General features: G+C 32.5%; 1 protein-coding gene across 1 annotated transcript; it reads left to right on the top strand.

Moving 5' to 3' along the window:
- The first annotated feature begins 21,479 nt into the window (after positions 1–21,479).
- LOC127131347 (uncharacterized) lies at positions 21,480–22,199 on the top strand. The gene has a single exon (XM_051060272.1). The coding sequence runs from the start codon at positions 21,480–21,482 to the stop codon at positions 22,197–22,199; it is 720 nt and encodes a 239-aa protein (XP_050916229.1).
- Positions 22,200–22,511: the final 312 nt, after the last annotated feature.

Raw genomic sequence — 22,511 nt, 5'->3', positions numbered from 1 at the left:
CATGTTGAACATCTTCTTTTTCCAACTTTCCTAGCTCTTGCTCTAACACATTGTTTGACTTGAGGTGGTTCTTGTGGATGATTCCTTCCTAACTTAATATCATGGAACAATCAACTACATCTTCTTCAGGATATTGTAGGGCATTGAGTACATTGAACACAACTTGTTCCCCATTGACTCTCATAGTGAGTTCTCCTCTTTCCACATCAATTAAGGTTCTTCCCGTAGAAAGGAAAGGTTTTCCCAATAGAATGGGAGTCTCTACACCAGCATTAAAATCCATGATAATGAAATCAGCATGCAACACAAACTTTTCAACTCTTACTAGCGCATCTTTTATCTTCCCTTGAGGATAACAAATGCTTTTGTCAGCTAGCTTAAGAGTAATTGTTGTTGGCCTGGCAACTCCAATTCCAAGTTTCTTGAAGATGGACAAGGGAATGAGATTGATACTGGATCCAATATCACACATCGCCTTTCCATATAAAGTGTCTCCTATTGTGCAGGGGATGGTAAAACTTCCAGGGTCTTTCAGTTTTGGAGGGAGCTTACCTTAACCAATTGGCTGCAATCTTGAGTTAATGCAACAATTGCAAACTCTCCTACGCTCTTCCTCTTAGTTAGCACATCTTTCATGAACTTTGAATAGTTTGGAATCTGTTGGATAAATTTAATCAATGATATAGTGATGTGAAGTTGTTTCTAAATTTCCATTAACTTGCCAAATTATTGCTCTTCTTTAGCTTTCCTAATCCTTTGAGGAAAAGGAGGCGAGGTCTTTCTTGAACAAACTTCTAGGCTCTGTTGACTTCTGGTAGTTTTTCTGAATTGGAGGTCATGCCAGTATCATTTTTATCAACATTTTCTTCATTATACCCTTATGAGGAAGACTCCTTAGTGGACTCATCGTCATCTTGTGAATTGTCCTGAGCTGGAACTTTTTCACTTGGCTGATTGTTTCTTGATATGGATCCTTAACATTCTTTTCCATATCTAAGTTTAATGACTTGACATGTTTCAACATTCTTAACTCTAGATGTTGAGGCTGGAGCTTTAGTAGATCTTGGGAGAGCACCTAGATTTCTTGAACTAAGTGCAGTGGCAATCTGCCCCACTTGGTTCTCATGTTTTTTTTGCTAACTCCTTGTGCTTGAAACTGGTGCTTTGTCTCTTGAATGAAGGATTTCAAATTATTTTCTAGCTGGTTATTCCCTTGATTTTCCACAACATAATTAGGTGCAAAATAACTAGGAGGAATTTGTGGTGCTTGAGTTTCTTGAGACATTAGTTGATTTTGATTATTACTCCATGAGAAATTGGGGTGATTGTGCCAACCAAGATTGTAAGTGTCATTGTAGGGGTTGTTATACTTGTTGTTGCCAACATAGTTAACAGAAGCTGGGTTTACTGACCATTCTTCAAATAAATAAGCACCTCCACAATACACACAGACAACCTCTGATGCGCCAGTAACCACCTTGACAAGTTCAGGCTTTGTCGCTTCATGAATCATTAGATTCTTCATCATCTTGTGGATTTGAGCCACCTGAGTAGAAAAAGTTATACTTACTTTTTATCACTTGCATACATGTATGTTTAAAAGTAACAAGTGATAAAAAGTAAGGATATCGTACCCACATGGAGTGAATGTTAGTTAGATTGATTTTCTAATAAACTTTCTTTTTAGCTTAAGCATAAGTAAAGATAAAAATAATATATGAATGTCACAATTTAAAATTTTCTCCTTTAAATCATATCTAATTCGTGCAAGGTGAGAGTGAAAAGATATTAAGACAATATATGTTGAGCTAAGGTCCACTAATGATAAAGAAGTAACTATGTGTTCGTGATGTTCAGTGTTGTGCCAAGAAAGGTCAGAGTGATCTAAAGGTGTATTTCTACAACATCAAAGCATGCATTTTTAGAGCAAGGGAACAAATCTCTAAGTCAAACTTATAACCCTAAGACACGTCTGTTTATATTCTGAAATCCCTTATAGTTGTAGTTCATTATTTATAAGTGAACTAATCAAGTGAATATATCTATCTTACTCTTTTCAACTGCTTTTATTATGAAATCCACTTATTGTTGGATCTCTCATAATAACAAGCTTCTATCTTTTTCTAAGTTGATCACTCAAATAATCAAATTTGTAAGCAAGTTAACACATAATAAAACAAGGCACTAAGTAACAGATCACTTAACACAAAAGCATCATATAATTAAATTCCCATTTCTCAACATACAAAAGGTTTAACTCATGATGAACTGAGTATAACAACATACATGGTTCTCAAAAGATATACTCTTAAACAAATACTGAAAAAGAAATGTAAACCTAAGAGGAACTTGAAGACTCCTTGAGATGGATAATCGGTAAGAGATGACTCAAGTCAAGCCAAGACTCAACAATTGATACATGTTATGGTCAGAAGAAGAAACTCTTTCTTTTCTCTCCACTAACCTCACAATGTTATCTTTTGTAATGTGATTATGAATAATGCTAAACTTTTTTCTCAATCTTTAGCACTGCCTGTTTATAAGCCCTCACTAAGGTTTCTTGAGATGTCTTGGATCATGGGCTAAAAATAAGAAAATCAAATCAAACTCATTACAAGAGAACAATTATGGAAGAAATGAATTAGGTACAAGAGAACAATTATGGAAGACAAGGCATCTTGAGACAGATTGCCACATCAGGGTGCGGGTGAGTTGTCCTTTCTTGTAGAGCGTGCAGAGTAGTGGGTGTACTATTGTACGCTCTTTTGTCTTCAAGCGCCCCTTGATCTTATCCACTTGTTTCAAATGAATTTCCTATAACACATAGTAGAGATTCCCTCCAATACATCAATCCTTATGCCCTCTCCATAGGAACTCGGTTGCTTTCTCCATTTTTCCTCTTTGGTTGAGTTCACTTTTTTGTTTAAACTTGCACTCCCATTTGCTGACCACAACTGTCTTACCTCATCTCGATAAAGTTAACCTTATGTCAAGCAACAAACACATCAAACCAAAAAAATAGAGCACATATTGTGCTTCAGGCTAATTACTATAAAACAACCAAAATGAACTAAAATTAACAACTTAAGATGCAATAAACTAGCGATAAAGAAAAACCAAGGTATGTAATAACTCACAAATTGTGGGTTATCAGTTACTTAGCCAAGCATATATATAACTTATCAATTTAAGTTTTTCGTTGTTGTGTCAAGTAAAATGTTTAATGTTATTGTTGTTGTTGAGATTTAATGTTTAATGATTCTATTGATTTTGTTAATTTTGTTATTGTTGTTGATTTTTTTTAGATTTAATGTTTAAAGATTTTATTGATCTTGTTGTTATTACTGTTTTTGTTGTCCTTGTTGTTGTCGTTGTTGTTGTTGTTGTTGTTGTTGTTGTTGTTTTTGTTGTTGTTGTTGTTGTTGAGATTTAATATTCAACGATTCTATTTATTTATTTGTTGTTGTTGTTGATGATGATGAGGAAGATTTATAATTTTTAAAAAATTTGATTCTTTGATTATTGAAATGAAAAAAAAATGTTAAAACAAAAATTATGTAAACAAGCTATTTTACCTCGGGTATTATTTCCAACCGAGGTAAAACACATCTTTTAAAATCCAAAAAAATATTATTGTTGGGGATCGAACCGATGAACAATACAATTTCCCCTCGATGGAACTTTACCCAATGGGAAAATGATAAGTTTTCATAACGTCTTTCTTACCTCGCCTATGAAACTGAGGTAAAACTCCTTTTTCAACCTAGGTAAAAAGGGTTTTTCGTAGTAGTGCATATTTCACCATGGTTGTTAACATTGACCAAGGTGAAATATGGGTTAAAAGTTAAGAATAAAGAAATGTGTCTAATTGAATAGATTTTACCTCTGTGGATTAATTGGCTGAGGTAAAAGTTCATTCCGAAATTTACAATTTTTGTAGTGTGGGAATCCTACTTGCGTAGGAAAAATCATGAGGGTTTTGATTGTGAATAAGGAAATCCCCTTCCAAATCAATGAGTTAGAAAATTTGTAGTCACGATCCATGAGACAAACTATGGGTGAAGAACCAATTTCAATCCCAACATCTTGGTTGGAATATGGGGATAAGAACACTAGGTCCTTCCTCCTTTTGTAGGAGAATTGGTTTTCTCCCTTGGAGTTGTGATAGTGATGACTATTTCTTTTATGACATGGCATGAAACATCTTCATATGTCTACAATTGGATCAATTTCTATTGGGTTAGGTGACCTGTCTTGTATGCAGAGCAGTATGGATCGAGCATCCATGTGCTCGCCACGTGATATCGTTTGAAACCTCCTTGTGCCATTTTTGGCCCTTATGGGCCTAGATTTAACATGAGAGAGTCTCTCTTAGGGATCAAACAAAATTGTGTCAATCCGTTTGCGTATTTCTTTTTCTTCAAAGTCATTCGAAGAGAACATATATTTACTAAATTTGTCCCTTTTCATCGCATGTATCATCAGATTTGAGAGCTTGCATGATGTAACACCCTAAACCCCATATACAATTTTAGCGCATAATTTTAATAAAAATTATGATCATATTAGGGTGTCACTCACATCAAACATATCCTGCTTCGTAACACGGGTTACAAAATATCACATAAAATCTTCCATCACATGCTCACCTTCACTTTGGGTATCACTCAGGATGTTAAGTCTCATAACTTCAATCATATAACACAATAACAAGATTCATAATATTCAACTCATCACAATGTTGAAATCTCATCAAACATAAATAACAACTTCAACAAAACAAAAGAAGTTAAAGAAAACGTTCCCAACCCGATGTTACAATGATCAGAGCAAGACCATACTAAAGAAAATGACAAACTATTGAAAGCCAGTCCAAGATCTACCTTCCACTTATTTCAGCAATGCTACTCCTGAGTATCTGCACGATGCCTATGTAAAGGCAACATTCAAACAGAAGGGGTGAGAAATCATTTCAATAATAAACGGCGTATAAACAATCAGAGTAGACTAAATGCAATAAAGTTCAAACATAATCCACCATATCACCTAACAGATGTATTCAAGTTTCACCCACTTCACAACCATACACAATCAATATGCAAATGCGACTCTCAACAACATCAACAGACTCATATGCATGCGATATCGATCTCAACAATGGTTCCAAATACGAATCGGGTCCTAATCAACTTCAAACCCATGGGCCTCACTCAGCAACCATGAGCCTCACGCTGAGCTCTAAGCCACAACATCAAGCTTGGTATAATTACCAGTCATAAACATCGAAACATGTAATCGCCTATTTCACAATAACGACAACTCATGATGCATGAATAAATGTATGCATCATCATAATAACTCAATAAAACAAACGATATCACACCAACCGCATAATCTCCTGTACAACATCAACAACATATTTTCACATTGAAACTACACATCTCAACTCAACATGTTACATTATAAGTATAACAATTGATCTCATGATCACATCAACATTACCACAATAATTACAACAATACAAACGGTAGCACATCATACCGCCTAATTTCCTATACAACATCAACATGACAGTTTCACATCAAAACCATACATCATAACCCATATTTTCATTGAAACACAAAAATTAAACAGTCTGCAATTATGTTAGCAATTTAACACATCAGTTTATCAACAACAAAAATTCAACGTTTCGCTAAATGGTTCATAACATCACCATGAAAACCACAACAGTACACACATAATCATACTTCAATCATTCCTAAATATTACTACCACTATTTAGTTCAGCGTCTCAACTTCCCAACACATCAAACGCCATCTAAATTGGACTTACAAAATGAAAGTTATGACCAAAATCGTCAGGATATGCAACAATTCATTAACCGAACATATGAACAAAAACATCACCAATACAATAGGTATAGGAAAAATACTAAAAAAATTAATCTATCACTATCATTTTATAAATCTGAGCGTTATATTTCTAATGCTTCAAACAACACGTCATTTGGATATACACATAAAAAATTATGGCCAAAATCGTCGAACACTGCAAAATGAACATTCTGGCAGTTATGTGTCTACACATGACTCATATAGGTCGGATAATGACCTATACAGGTCGGCACATAACATGTACAGGTCGACTAATGACCTATGCATGTCAGCTTATGACCTTTACAAGTCGACTCATGACCTTTACAGGTCGGCACATACAACAATTTATTTCTTCTAAAAACCAGTTTTTAATCATCCAAATACTATCTTATGTGTCAAAAAATAATGTTACGAAAATATATCAATATAGATCCAATTTCTCACTGTTATAGCTTTCTAACTCATCATTTACTCCATAGGTTCATGAATCAACATCGCATTACAACAACATCATCATGTTCATCATCTCTAAAGCACCGCTAACACAATCAAGGTCAAAACCTTCAATCACCAATCAATGACATAATATCACTAACAACATCAAAACAAAATATATGCATATATAGGATACACGAATTTCACACCAATTCCATCATACAAAAATAAGAATTGAGATTTAGAACACCTAATCCTAAGGAGGTTAAGAGTTCCTCCATTATACCCCTCCATCACACCTCTTATTATTGAAATAATTTCTCACCCTTACCTAAGTCTTGGGAATCGATGCAATCCTCTCTTGATTTCCCTTCTTCTACCTCTAGCCAAGTTGCCTCTTTTGCTCCAACTTCCAAAAACACCTAATGTAACCTCTATACCCTCACAATTCTCTTTTTCTATCCAAAAACCAAATTCCCTTATTAGGCTATCCCCATCTTAACCTTAATATTTTTCTATAATGCCTATCTTGTCTTGTCTTCACTTACTCAACATAAGCCCAATATTACCCTCAAAATCTCTACACACTCCATTTTTCTTATTATTTTATTAAATAATCAATTAAATTATAATTATTTTAATGATTTAAAATAACTCTAAATTATTCTAAATTAACCCTATGGTCATAACCCCTTAATTATTCTTCCATCTCAAGGACACATACCCCATCAACACTCAACAATAAAATAATCATAAAAATACATAATTCTAACAAAATACACAATTAAATCAAAATGACTTACATAAAACAAATTACTAAATCTGGGGTGTTACAACTCATTCCCACTTAAAGAATTTTCATCCTCGAAAATTACCTCAAGTGAACAAATTCAGATATGAATCCCTCATCTGGATCTCAAGCTCCCAAGTTATGCTCCCACCAGCTGATCCTCCCCACACTATGTTCACCAAAGAAATCTCTTTACCATATAACTGCTTCACTTCCCAATCCTCTATCCATATGGGTGATGCCTCAATAGTCAGGTTATCCTTCACCTGCACATCACCCACTTGAATCACATGAGAAGGATGCTGAACGTATCTCCTCAACTGAGACACATGAAACACATTATGAAGATTAGCAAGCGACGGTGGCAAGGCAATCTCAGGTCCTGAATAACTCCTTTGGCGACTCTAATAAGCTTTCATCTTTTCCTGAATAACTTTGATCTTCTCTATGGTATATTGGACAATCTCAGGTCCAATCACAACACCCTCTCCTGACTCATACTAATACAAAGGCGTCTTACACCTTCTACCATACAATGCCTCAAACGGTGCCATTCCAATACTCGAATGGAAACTGTTGTTATGTGTAAACAAAATCAATGGTGAAAGGTATGTTTAACACCTCCTTATTCAAGTACACAATCCCTCAACAAGTCCTCTAGTGACTGAATTGTCCTCTCACTCTAACCATTTGTCTGCGGATGACAAGCAAAACTCAACTTCAGCTTAGTTCCAAACGCAGCTTGTAAACTCTCCTATAATCTTGATGTAAACCTCATATCTATATCCGAAATAATACTCAAAGGTATACCATGCAACCTCACAACCTCTTCGATATATAACTCGACTCACTTCTGCGAGGAATGGTTGATCTTCATTGGTAAGAAATAAGTCGATTTAGTCAATCTATCCACTATCACCTAGATCGAATCATTGCCCTTAGCAGTCTTTAGCAATTCTGCCACAAAGTCCATAGAAATGTATCCCATTTCACTCTGGAATACTCAAAGGTTACATTAGACCTGACGATTCTTGATGTTCAATCCTCAACTTCTGGCAAGTCATACATAAAATTTAAGGCTGTCTCAACCTTTAATCCAATAAAACCCTCCCATTATGACCAAAAATTTTAATTTCTTAAACTAGTATATATATATATATATATACACACACACACCCACACCGTGATTTCTAAATTTTAAGAAAAGGTTCATTTTTGGGTCAAAAAAAAGTTTGTGAATTATTATTACTTAAAAGAAATAATTAATTTTGTTGATTGCAGTCCTTAAATATCGTTTTTTATTTCCATACTCTATATATTGCAATTTTTTAGCCTTAGCGTTTGCAATCTCCATTCTATCCATTATTAGCATGTTATTCACGTCACACCCTTTGTTTAACGTTAGCAAACACATTCTCTCTCTCTTTCTCTCTCTCTCCTAGTTTCATAGTTTAGCTCTCAAGTATCTTTAACTCTTTATTTTAATAAGTTGTTCTCCCCAAATCCCAAGTTCTTTTTGTGTTACTTCACTGTTTACATGTGTGTTGTTTATCTTGAATTATTCAATTTGTTATGTTTGTTTATTTTCTTGTAACCTTGTGTTTTATTCGGTTCTTTCTAATTTAATGTGTTTTTTATTTTAATTATTTCAGTTTTTAAATTTTAAAATATTTTTCATTTTTCAATTTGTTAGGTTTTGAATCGATGAACAATTTCGAATTCGATCCTATAATACAAGAGCGCATTCATAGAATTAAAGATAAAGAAACTCATAATAATTATCTTGGACATAATATACAAAATAAATTGATATCTTTTCTAGAAAATAAAATTATAGAAAAAGTAATGAACGGAAAATATTTTTCAATCATACTTGATTATATTCTCGATGTAAGTCATCAAGAATAAATTACTATTATAGTGTGATGTGTGAATATTTTGTTAACCTCAATACAAATCTCATAATATTTTTTTTATAATTTCTAAAGGTAGATGATACATTTGAAAAATATCTTTTTGATGCCATTATAAATGAAATGAATACTATTAGACTTGATATTAGCAACATCGGGAGACAAGGCTATGATAATGAGTTTAATATGAAAGAAAAATATCAAGGTGTGCAAAAACGTTTTTTAGATATAATCCTAAATCATTTTATATTTCATGTGGTTGTCATTTTCTAAATCTAATGCTTTGTGACATGGCTAATTTTTATCTTAAAGCTAGATTTATTTATTGAAATTAGGTGAAATTAATGACGTACCAAAAATAAAGAGTGAAGTTGAATGTTTATAAACTTATGAGCTTGAAAATTTTGAGATTTTGTTAGACGTGACTATTTACTATGAGATATTGCTCGCAGTAAATTCAGTTAGTAAAAATTTTCAATCTAAGGATATGCATTCTGATGTTGTTATAGAACAATTGAAGGTTCTAGTTACATTTTTTTAAAAATGTAAAGAACATGGTTTTGAAACAATTCTCATTTTTTTAAAGAAATTGCTTTTGAAATGGATATAGAACTCAAATTTCGTGAAAAACGAACTATTTATAGAAAGAAACAATTTGATGAGAATAAAGACTACGAAGTTGTTAAATCTTCTAAAGAATCATTTAAAACTGATTATTTTGTATACATTATAGAGAAAGCAATTACTTCATTTTAAAATATGTTTGAACAATTTAACTTGTATACTATTATTTTTGAATTTCTTTTTAATATTGAGAAAATAAAGTGATTAGATAATGAAAAGTTTTCTTAATCTTGAACGTTGATTAAAATATAATAAAAACCTAGATATTTATGGATTAAACTTATTTACATAATTAAACATCTTAAAAGAATTTATGTTGGAATTAGATTAATAACGATTAATCAAAATATACATGCTCAAGAAATTATTATATATATAATTTACGCGCGGAAATCAATCATGTATAAAATTATCAGATCGATAAATTGATTATAGAATATCTGGATCCATTAAGAAAATTATCTTTGCCGATAATCCAAAAACCCAAAAGTCGATGGCTTTTGTGGTTCTTCCTCAACCGATACTCCTTATGCCTCAAATTCTCTTCCGGTGGGGTGCAAAGATAATTTGCTTGTGTACGGTATACTGGAGACCATAGCCAATATATAGTGTGATGACTAATTAGGGTTCTCATTATTCCCAAATGGATCATCCTGACATCCACTCATATTTGAGCCGATACCTAGTTATTTAATTAATTAAATAATTTTTAGATGAAATCTAATCAGCCTTTTAACTCTATTTGATCACTTAATTATTTAAGGCACTTTTATATATATATATATATATATATATATATATATATATATATATATATATATATATATATATATATATATATATATATATATATATATATATATATATATATATATATATATATATATATATATATATTCCAACAATCTCCCACTTGAGCGATATATCTTAATAATTATATCACAGTTCTTTAGGTGCGCATCTGAATGATATTTATCTTTAGATTTCAACTTTACAATCGGGTCTCTTGATACAAAGTTTTTTGGTTGCACCATATATATTGTCTCTCCAATGTTTCCATTTAGAAACACGGTCTTTACATCCATCTGATGCAACTCTAAATCAAAATGAGCTACCAATGCCATCATGATCCTAAGAGAGTCTTTCGAAGAATTTAGAGAAAAAGTCTCTTGATAATCAATTCCTTCCTTTTGCAGAAAGACGAGCTTTATATCTCTCAATGTTACCCTTTGAATCCCTTTTGGTTTTAAATATCCATTTGCAACCAATGGGTTTCTTTCCTTCAGGTTATTTAACGAGATCCCAAACATCACTGTCAGGCATCGACTTCATATCATCCTTCATAGCATCTACCCACTTAAGAGAGTTTGGACTCCGCATAGATTTACAAAAGTTGATATGATCTTCCTCAGTCAAACCAATGTCATCCTCACGTTCCTGAAGAAATACAACATAATCATATGAAATTGCACTCTTTCTCTCTCTAGTGGATTTTCTTAATGGTGGCTCTTGAGGTTGTTGAGTTTGAACTATAGGTGGCGTTTGGGGAAGAAACTGAGTATTGTCTTGTTCTTGAGGGATGTTAAGAATAACATCATTTCTTATTTCAGGATCTATTTCTGGAACAAAGATAGGTATAAATACTTGATCATTTCCCATTTCAAAAATTGTTCTAGTGATGGGATTGTAAAACTTATACCTGTAAGAGCATTTAGCGTATCCAATAAAATAACAACTATTTGTCTTTGCATCCAACTTACCTTCATGAGACCTATAAGCCTCTCTTCAGCTGGACATCCCCAAATGTGTAAGTGTCTAATACTAGGATTTTTCCCAGTCCAGAGCTCATAAGGGGTTTTAGCTACTACTTTACTAGGTACTCTATTAAGGATACGAACTGTGGTCTTTAATGCTTCTCCCCAAAATGACTCTGGAAGTGAAGAATGACTAATCATACTACTTACCATATCCTTAAGAGTCCGGTTTCATCGTTCTGCAACTCCATTAATATTGGGTTTTCCCGACATTGTGTATTGCGGAACAATTGCACACTCATTGAGGAAAAGCGCAAAGAGCCCTAAACGTTGTTCCCCTGATCCATCATATCGACCATAGTATTCACCATCACAGTTGGATTTAACAACTTTTATTTTCTTTCTAAATTGAAGTTCAACTTCAGCTTTGAATGACTTGAACATGTCCAAAGATTGAGATTTCTCATGAATCAAATACAAGTATCCATACCTAGAGTAATCATTTATGAACGTAATAAAATACTGTTGTCCATTCCAAGAACCTGTAGGGAAAGTACCACATATATTTGAATGAATTAGTTCTAAGACATCCTTAGCTCTATCATTATGGAAATTCCTCTTGTTTGTTTGCTTACCCTTAAAACATTGAATGCATACTTGAAAGTTTGGCAAATCAAGGGATCTAAGAACACCTTCTGATATAAGCCTCTGAATTCTTTGTTTAGATATATGTCCTAATCGCTTAAGCCATAAAGTTGTGAAATTCTCATTTAACTTTCGTTTTGTACCATGTGACTCTATTTGCATTATTTTGTTATAAGGACATTTAATATCAAGCATATAAAGATTATCATTCAAAGAACCGTAACCAACAATATTTAAATCATATGAGAGGATAAATTTATTATTTTCAAATGAACAAGTATAACTTGACTTGTCCAAAATAGAAATAGAAGTTAAATTCTGTCTAATAGACGGTGCTACAAAGTCTCAATGAAATCCAAATGAAAATCGGTCTTTAGTAATAATCTAAAAGTCCCCATAGCCTCTACTACAACTTTATTTCCATCGTCCACATAGATGAATCTTTTATCATCATTTGGCGGGAGGCTCCACAAGCAACCCTGTATGGACATACTAATGTGAGTAGTAGCACCAGAATCTACCCACCAAGTATCCTTAGGAACATAAACTAAATTAATTTCAGAAGAAACAAAAGTGAGAAAATTACCCTTCTTTTCACGCCATGCAACATACTTGGAATACTCCTTCTTCACGTGTACAACCTTTTTGTAAAAGAAGCAAGTGGTCCCCTTAGGTTGCTCATTTGCCTTCTTACTTTGGGAAAAATTTCCCACAGGTTTCTTCCTTTTATTTTAAGAACTGGTAGCCAAGTGAGCACTTTCAGTCTTATCTCTCTTTAGCCTCTCTTCCTCCTACATACAGTGAGATATGAGCTCATTGAGAGACCGTTTGTCCTTCTGAGTATTGTAACTCACTTTGAATTACCCAAAGTATGTCGGGAAAGAGATCAAAATAAAGTGCACAATCAAATCCTCAGGAAGTTCTAACTTCAATGCCTTGAGTTTTGATGCGAGGGTGGATATCTCCATGATGTACTCCCTTATGTTCCCTTTGCCTTTTTTAGACCATTGAAATTAATTTGGACAAGATACTACTTGTCTCAGCCTTATTATTTTTAGCAAAGAATTGTTCCATAGTTTCAAGGAACTTCTTGGCGCTTTCACTCTCACTAATCGAGTCCCTAATCATTTCAGGTACGGATTTTTTGACATCATGAGGCACATTCAGTTAGATCGGTCCCATTTTTCTATTTTAATTTCATTTGGATTCTCAGCAGTGGCGGTGGGACATTCCTTCCTCACAGATAAGTCTAAATTCATGCATCAAAGAACGATCTTCATAGATTCTTTCCAAGACTTAAAGTTTATCCGACTCAGCATAGGGATAGAGTTAATCTGAGCAACAAAATTTGGAGCGGCAGCAGTGGCAACTGGATCCAGTGAAAAAAATAACAAACATACAATAATATTAATAGGCATGCTAAATAACCATATAGACATGCACAATATTCTTTATATGCAAAGTTAATAAGACTTAGACAAGATACCCCAAAACACCATCAATTCTCAATCTTTGATTGCAAGAATTAACTGTAAGCGGTACTCTCACGTAATGATCAAACATTAGTAATAAGTTCTGTCAGACAATGGATGCCTTTAACATCAATCATTAGTCACATGGATAAACTTGATAATTACTACATATTTACCATCACAGGTGTGCAAATTTCCAGCCAAACTGTGTCTTCCTTTTGGCCGACCATAACAACTCGCATGAAAAATTACACATTACATCTTTTTTAATTTTAATTGAATCAAATTTAAATAACAAAGGTTACTTTTGCAACTTGTTGTTTCAACTAACCCAATCAAAGTTACTATACAATTTTAATTTACTAAATTAAATGGGAAGGTCTTTAGAATTCACTCTCAAAATTGTATGTTTACCTGATTGCTTAATCATTGTTTTAATATCATATACATACCGGTATAATAAACCGGCTGTACTCGAAGGGTATTAAAAAAATTCAAATTAAATTAACACTCATGTAAAAAAAATTATATGTAAAATAATCCAATAGTAATGATATAAAGATGAATTTATTCTCCACATCAACATTGATTTCACTAATTGGTTGATGGCATTTTATTGAAACTTAGTGAATTATCGTAATAATAATGTCAGACCATTCTATGTTTACAAAACTGTATATTATGATAACTATTACGATAATGGCAGGCCAATATGTGAGTGAATAAACGTTTCAATAAAATGCCATCAACATTGAATTTTAGTCAATGTTATTAACTACTTTAATTCAAAAATTCATTACACTAACTATTACGATAACAATAACAACTTAAATGATATATTCAATAAAATTCACATAATAATATATCATTTAAATTTATAATTTAATCATGACCTAAGCTCTGATATCATTTGTTGTAATTAGATTAATAACGATTAATCAAAATATACATGCTCAAGAAATTATTATATATATAATTTAGATGCGAAAATCAAGCATGTATAAAATTATCGTATCGATAAATTGATTATAGAATACTTGGATCCATTGAGAAAATTACCTTTGCAGATAATCCAAAAACCCAAAAATTAATGGGTTTTGTGGTTCTTCCTCGACCAATACTCCTTATGCCTCAAATTCTCTTCAGATGGGAAGAAAAAATAATTTGATTGTGTATGGTATATTGGGGAGTATAACCTATATATAGTGTAATGACCAATTTGGCTTCCCATTATTCTCAAATAGCGCATCCTGACATTCACTCATATTTGAGCTCATACCCAATTGTTTAATTAATTAAATAATTTTTAAATAAAATTTAATCAGCCTTTTAACTCTATTTGATCACTTAATCATTTAAAACACTTAATTGATAAAATAGATAATATAATTAATTTATATATATATATATATATATATATATATATATATATATATATATATATATATATATATATATATATAATAATAATAATAATAATAATAATAATAATAATCGGAATATTAAAATAATATATATATATATATATATATATATATATATATATATATATAAATATTCCAACAATTTATATAGGTAAACAATGAGATACCGATTAACATACTTGATTATATAAAAAATAATTGATTCTTTTCAAAACACATATTTTATTTATATAATAATTCTAATAATTCCTCTAAGTGTTGTTTATGTGGAATCAAATTTTTCAAAATTAAAATTAATAAAATTCTATCTAAAATAATAAATATTTCAACAACGATTAAATAGGTTAGTTTTATTATCTATTGAAAAAGAAATTTTATACAAAATTTGTTAAGATAATTTAATAAATGCTTTTAATCCTAAAAGTCCAAAAAGTAACATTTAGTTAAATTATTTATATAAAAAAATTAATTTTATAAATATATAATTCTTAAAATTTGTCTTAAAGCTCAATATTCGTTGAGACGGATGTGTATGTCTTTATGCTCGTTATAACAGATGTATTACTAAAATATTTCACATCAAAATTTTAGGCTAAAAATCTCTTGGTTTCATGCAATAAGTCTATATCACTGGTGAAAATAATATCAACATATACAATATGAAACTTGAACATGTAAATAAGAGAAATCTAAATTACAAAAGCACACCCTTTTAATCAACAAATTACAAGTTCTTTTCAACTACCGAGCCAATCTTTTTTATTTTTTTACCTAACTTAAAGAGAGACAACTATTTAAAAGAGAAGTGGATCAAATTGTTTGGTAGTTATACAATGCCCAATGGAATCGTGAATTGAACCAACTTGTAAGAAGGACAAAAGGAACAACAATTAGGAACAAACCAACTTGTAAGAGAGACAAAAGGTACATACATTAGGAATCATGGATCAATCATGATTAGCGTAATTCTTAGACCAAGTTGATTTTGCAACCACTTTAGGTTCTTTATACGTTTATCAACTATCCATTGCCTTAAGTGATTATACTATCTCTTTTAGATTATTTGAGTTAAAAGTTGTCAATTATAATGATAAAATAATACGAACATGTACTTTAGTATGGGTTGTTTATGGGGTTGTTACAAAATACAATTACTCTTCATGTGTGTTTGAAAGTATAGAAAAAGAAACCGCAAACATGATGGATTAAAAAATAAGTTACACCAAACTCGAGGTCAAATACCTTATTATATGTTTATCATGAAGAAGTTGTTACCGGTTTAAAACATTCATATTATGAATCATGTTAATTTATTTCACTATCTATTTTATGATAACTATCTCAATTCATTTGTCAATAGTTTTGTAGGATACAATTGGTTTTTGTTAATTTTAAAGATAAATTTAGTTTTATTTATTAAAATATTTTTAGAAGAGTTGCTAGATAAGTTGAGATTAGGGTGGAAAAATTTCACTTTGTAAATGAATGGATCAAAATTTATTAAATTGCTTCCAGTTCGCTAATAAAATGATTTGTTTGAGAGGTTTTAGTTCAATCGTAATGTTTTGACTTTATTACATCAATATGATTTAAATTATATCGCTGACAATTTTATTTTAAAATTGTCAAGAGTATCACCATTATTAATAATAATTTAATCCCTTCTTGATCTTATTGATCGAATTAGTTTCACTCAAACCTCGTTTTCCTGCTCTCAATATAGTTATGCCTTCGAATTCAATCGGACTCTTCTCAACATCCTCTATAACTTCTCTTTAGAGGATTATGAAAAGTTTGGAGACATTATAGGTCATTTGTGTACTTAGTGAAATTTGGTTTATTTTCAAGTGACTTTTTGCCAACTTTCAAGGATCATAACTTCTTCAATTTTTAATATATGGAGCTGATTCTTTTTGCACAATGTCATTTGTGATGTCATCTACAAGCTTGCTTCAAGTACCAAGGTCAAAATATGCATGGAAGATCATGGAATTCATTGGGACATTATAGGTCATTTTCAGCCATGAAGCACTTAAAATTTTCTAAGTTATGGAACAAGTTTTTCATGCCAACTTCAACATGCCATAACTTTGTGCTCAAACATCCAAATGCAACATTTCTTGGCACATGGTAATCTTGGTCATGATGTTAACACATTGCAAAAAGAATGAGATCAAAAAGCCTCTTGAGTAGGATGCCCCATTGACTTGCATATGGTGACTTGAAACTGAAGAAATCACCATTGCCCGAAATTTGATCATGACTAATCTCAATTCCAAACCAAATTAGCAAGTGTTTTGGGATTAAACATGTTTTAACAAGTCTCTAGAAGTTAATTGACACTTAAAACACATCATTTGGCTGAGTTTTGAGGAGTTTCAAGTCACACTTGGATCAAATTTATTTTGCATGAATTCAACATCATTCTACACATATTTGGATCCAAATACATTTCCTTTAAATAGAGGAATTTGTTGTCTTCATTTGCAATCTTTGGAGAGCCATAAAAACCCTGCTGCAACTTGAAATTTTTCCAGAAAATTCAACTATCGTGTTTTGAGTTTCAGCCTGTTTCAATTCATTTTCTTGATTCCATTAGCTCCATCGGCATCCTCTGAAACTTTTTCAACAATTCCCAAGCTCCGAGACCTTTTGAAGTTCTCTAACCAGATCGAGATTCATCAACTTCTAATCACCATCTGGATAAGGTAGTTCCGAGCACCATTTGAACTCAAACAAGTTACCACAATGTAGTCCTTCACTCTCTGATGTTTTCCCCTAACTTATCTGGTGTTGATTGATTGTGTTCATCATTTAATTTTATTTTTCGTGGTTTGCTTGTTTCTGAAACTTCTTTGAATTTCCCTTTGCTCAGTTCACATAAATAAATTTGGAGTATGAGGTTTAATTCAGGATGAGAAGAGGATCACAATGATGGTAGTCTCATGTCTTGAATTTACCAAACAATGAAACTCCGGTGAGAGCTCACCGGAGATGAGGAGCAGAGTATTTCTCAGGTGGTCAGAGTTTGAACGAGACACGTTGACATTTTAAAATGTTTTGATTGGTTAAATTTAAACTAGATCTTGTGCTTTGCTTGTAGCGCGTTCCATCGTGTTCCTCAATATTTGGAGTGTTGGATCTGCCACGTCAATTAATGAGGCGTGATCCAACGCTCCTGGTTTTTTCTGATTTTTATTATTTTACTTTTATTATTTTTAATTGCTTTTTCTTTAAAAATTCATAGTAATTTCATTTTTATCCAAAATAATTTCTAAAATTATCTCTTATTTTTCTTTATCTGATTTTTATTTTTCCATATTTTATTTCATTGATTTTCTATTTTTCATGAATTTTCTCTTTTCACCCTTGTTTTAATTAATTTAAAAATACTTTTCTGTATTTTTAAATGCTGAAAATTTTATTATATGTTTCTCATTTTATTTCCAACCTTCCATAATTTTCTTGACCATTTATTTGGTGTTTTGAAGGACTTTGTGAATTTTCCATTTTATTTCTATTTTAAAATTATTTAAAAATACATTTGATGCATTTTTATTCCATTTAATTGCATTTTAAATTTGTATGACCTTGTGGACTTCTGTTGGTCTTGGATCATGATGATTTTGACTTCAAGTCTCATCAAACTCAATGGATCTTGGGTGTTGATGGGGTGAAAATATTAATCCACCAAAATGGATGATTAATTTTGATGATGACTTGATCAAATTTTTAATCCAATTTGGGTGTGACCTCTCTTGTTTCTTTCTTCTTCATCTCCTTCTTACCTTTGATCAATTAGATGGCTTGTATCCATCTTGTTCATGATGTGTAGATTGGTACTTGATAAACTCTCATCATTTAAATTCTACCTTCTAAGTGATCATGAATCATTTAAGGTACTTTGGATTGATGCATAAGTTTTCCCTAAGTTTCATGAAGTGTGGGTTGAAGTAATGAACCGTCCTCCTAGCCTTTGTGCTTGATCATCCTCTTTCTTTTTCTTTTCTTGTGTGACATAACTTTAGGAGAACGATTTAGATATCATTTCTCTAGCATGTATTAACACAAACATTATTATTGACCGACCTCAGATAGTTGTGACTTCTACATAAGTCCAATTACGGTTGCTGAACATAGTGCTAAATTTGCCCCAAAGGCAACGACATTTTTATAAGTGAGATTGTAAGTCTCCTATTCTTCATGGTATTGTGTGAAAATGTTGCTCCTTTTCCATTTATGAGAGCTAGTGGCATACTTGTTGATTTTATCCAAGTTGGAGCCCTTCTCATAAATGATGTATAGGTTCATATTTTCATGCTTGTGAATGAATAGTTGAGTGTTCTCCAAAAAATGACCAAAACATGTTTTCATCTTCACTAACATCTTTTACTAACATTTTACTTGTATTAACTTTTACTTCAAAGTCATTTACCTTTATGCCTTTATTTTATATCATTTACTTTATGCTTTATGTTTAGAATTTTATATCATATTATTTGTGTTTATGTCATTTTGTTCTTTGTCCATTTGGACCTTTCTTTATATCATTACTAAGAAGGCACTAATAAAAAGAAAATTATTTCTCCTAACTCATGGACTTGTGGTTACTATCCTTAGCATCATTATGGAGTTATGGACTTAGGATTATGATCTTGATATTTGCTTTGGGATTTGAGACTTAAGACCTTGGAATCCATTTGATACCTTTAACTTTGGACATCTCTATGAAGACTTGGCTTGGTTACTTTGGTTTCATCTGATACATGGTTTATTATTTATTTATTTTGCTTGCTTGAGGCTTAATCCAGAGGAGGGAATTCTTGCTTGACTTATGTCATAAAGCTTGCTATTTCTTGGTTAGATCTTTCCTCCCTAACTTTTACTTTATGCTTTAGGATAGTCTCTTCTTCTCCTCCCCCTCTTTAATTTTCAAAATATTCTATCTTTTTTTTTTCAAAACCTTCTTGTTTCCTAACTTGAACCACTTTCTCAATAAACCTTGACTTTGGCCAAGTGATTTTCAAAACCTTTTTCTTGAATAAATGTTAGCACATCTTAAGCATGTTTAGACTAATTTCAAAAGACTTAAAAAATGCATAACACATTCAAACCAATTTTATGCCCTTGTGTACTTTTTCTTTTAAAACTTTTCTCAAGGCATTAGACATGAGTCATTTCCATAGTTTAGTTATAATTATCTTATCTCCATAGTATTGATGATAATTCTTTTCCAACTGTGGGAGCTAGTGACATACTTGTTGATCCTTATCCAAGTTGGAGCTCTTCTCATGATGATGCAAAGTTCTCATACTTGTGGGTGACTAGTTGAGTATTCTCCTTAAAATGACAAAATGTCTTTTCCCTAAAAATGAATCAAAACAAACTCCTTTTGTTATTTTTACCACGAACTACGAGGTTTTAATCCTCCACTGCACTTTATTGGTACGTAGACATGAGATTTCAAAAGTCATGGTAAACAAATCAAAATAAAAAAAAATTCTTCTTTTCCCATCCCTCCAATCTTTTAATAAACAACACCTTTTTCAAACCAAAATTTACATATTTTCAAAGAGGTTCCCATGGAGTACCATGGATGTTTAGGATGCTAATACCTTCTCTTTGCATATCTAACCCCCCGACCCTTGTTCTCTTTTTATTAGTTTTATTTTAAAACTTCTTTGGATTTTGTTCGTACTTTTTCCTTTTTCCTTTGGAAATAATAAAAGCGCGGTGGCGACTCTTGCCTATTGAGGTAAGTTAATCAATAGCTTAGTCTCAATTTTTTTACCGTTATAGGAAAATGGAGACTCTGTTGGGGAGTAGTCCCTAGTGGGTTAAGTCCATCTTTGTTTTTTTTGCATATATCATGTTTGATGTTGTCTGTGATTGCTTGTTCTGTTTGGTGTTTGGTAATCTCTGTATGGTGAGATAAATCTTATACCCCGACTTGAGTGCTCTCACGATAGGAGGGTGGTATAGTCATGTTTGACTTACGTGGAGTTAATCCTTAATAAGCTGACTTGAGATACCCCATTCAGTGGATGCCCCTTTGGGATTACTGATTTCACACGAGTAGTCATAGTTGGCATTACTTTTTCTGACCTGGGAGCCTGAGAAGCTGATGACCTTAGAACCCTTAACCCATATTGGCCTTTTTAAGATGTAATGCGGTGGATATTCAGGTGTAGACTTGAATTAGTTGTTACGCGATACTACACTCAGATGAGTTTCTCTTGAGAATATTATTGGTTGACGAGTAGTTGCGTAAATCGATAATATCTAAAAGATGGAATTACGACTTTGGGAACTTTTTAGAACCTTGTTCTACAGGTGATTATACCCTTAGTACATACATTGTGGGTTGGTTCTTACCCTTGGCTCCATGCTCGTGACTCCGAACCTTTGGACCCTGTTTGTTTGCTTTGTGTGATCTTGTTTATGATTGTTGCATCATGCACTCATGGCATTCATAAGAATTTTACTCAATTTTCAAGGAACTTTGAGATTCTTGTTGAAAACATCGCAAATATTTTTTGGTCATGGATATTGGAAGGAGGAATACTCGAAAATACAGTTACAGATGTCCCGATCTCATGGAATTAAGGAAGCTAGCATCTTTTGTGGATGATCCTAAGGGTTTCAGAGATCGTTTTCGAAGACTTTTATTTGTGCTATCTACTGATGCCGAGGATGGTCTTCTCTGTACTTTGGTTCAGTTTGACGATCCTGTCTACTGGTGTTTCACTTTCCCTGATTATCGGTTGTTGCCTACCATGGAGGAGTATGATTATCTTTTGGGTATACTAGTTTCTGATATAGTTCCTTTTAGTGAGGTGGAAGGAATTCTTGAATCCCGGGTTATTGCCGAAGCCATTCATCTGAGGAAGTCTGACATAGGTGCCAATCTCACTGTCAAAGGAGGTATAAGAGGGTTGACTTTGAAGTTTCTATTGGAAAATGCCTTTTCTTTTGCTAATGCTAATAGTATGATGGCATTCGAGACTGTTCTTGCCTTACTCATCTATGGTTTGGTCTTGTTTCCTAACATTGACAACTTTGTCGATGTTAATTCTATGAGGATCTTCTTGATTAAGAATTCGGTTCTAACTCTGCTCGACGATACTTATTTCTCCATTCATCATCAGACTTCTAAAGGGGGTGGAACTCTTGTCTGTTGTGTGCCTTTACTGTACAAATGGTTTATTTTGCACATGCTGCAGTCTCCTATCTTCCAAGAAAACAAGGGTTGTTTAAGGTGATCTCAAAGACTTATGTCTCTCACCAATGACGACATTACTTGGTACTCTTCTGTTTATGATGATTTCAAGATTATTGATAGTTGTGGGGAGTTCTCTAATGTGCCTCTTCTTAGTACACAAGGAGGAATCAACTATAATTTGGCTTTGGCAAGACGTCAACTTGGGTTCTCTATGAAGGACAAACCTAATAACACTTTGTTAGAAAGTTTATTTTTCCAAGAAGGGAAAGACACTCAAGGGTTGAAATCTAGGATAGTGCATGCTTGGCACAATATTCATAAGAAAGGAAAAAGCGAGCCTGGATTGAGGAAC

Source organism: Lathyrus oleraceus, chromosome 3, assembly GCF_024323335.1.
Source record: "Lathyrus oleraceus cultivar Zhongwan6 chromosome 3, CAAS_Psat_ZW6_1.0, whole genome shotgun sequence".
In the NCBI taxonomy this organism is placed as follows: Eukaryota; Viridiplantae; Streptophyta; class Magnoliopsida; order Fabales; family Fabaceae; genus Lathyrus; species Lathyrus oleraceus.
Note: the sequence above shows the minus strand (reverse complement) of the source record. Positions and strands in the feature narration are given on the sequence as shown.

Coding starts and splice junctions, on each gene's coding strand:
- LOC127131347 (XM_051060272.1), top strand. CDS start 21,480: ATGGATATTGGAAGGAGGAATACTCGAAAATACAGTTACAGATGTCCC.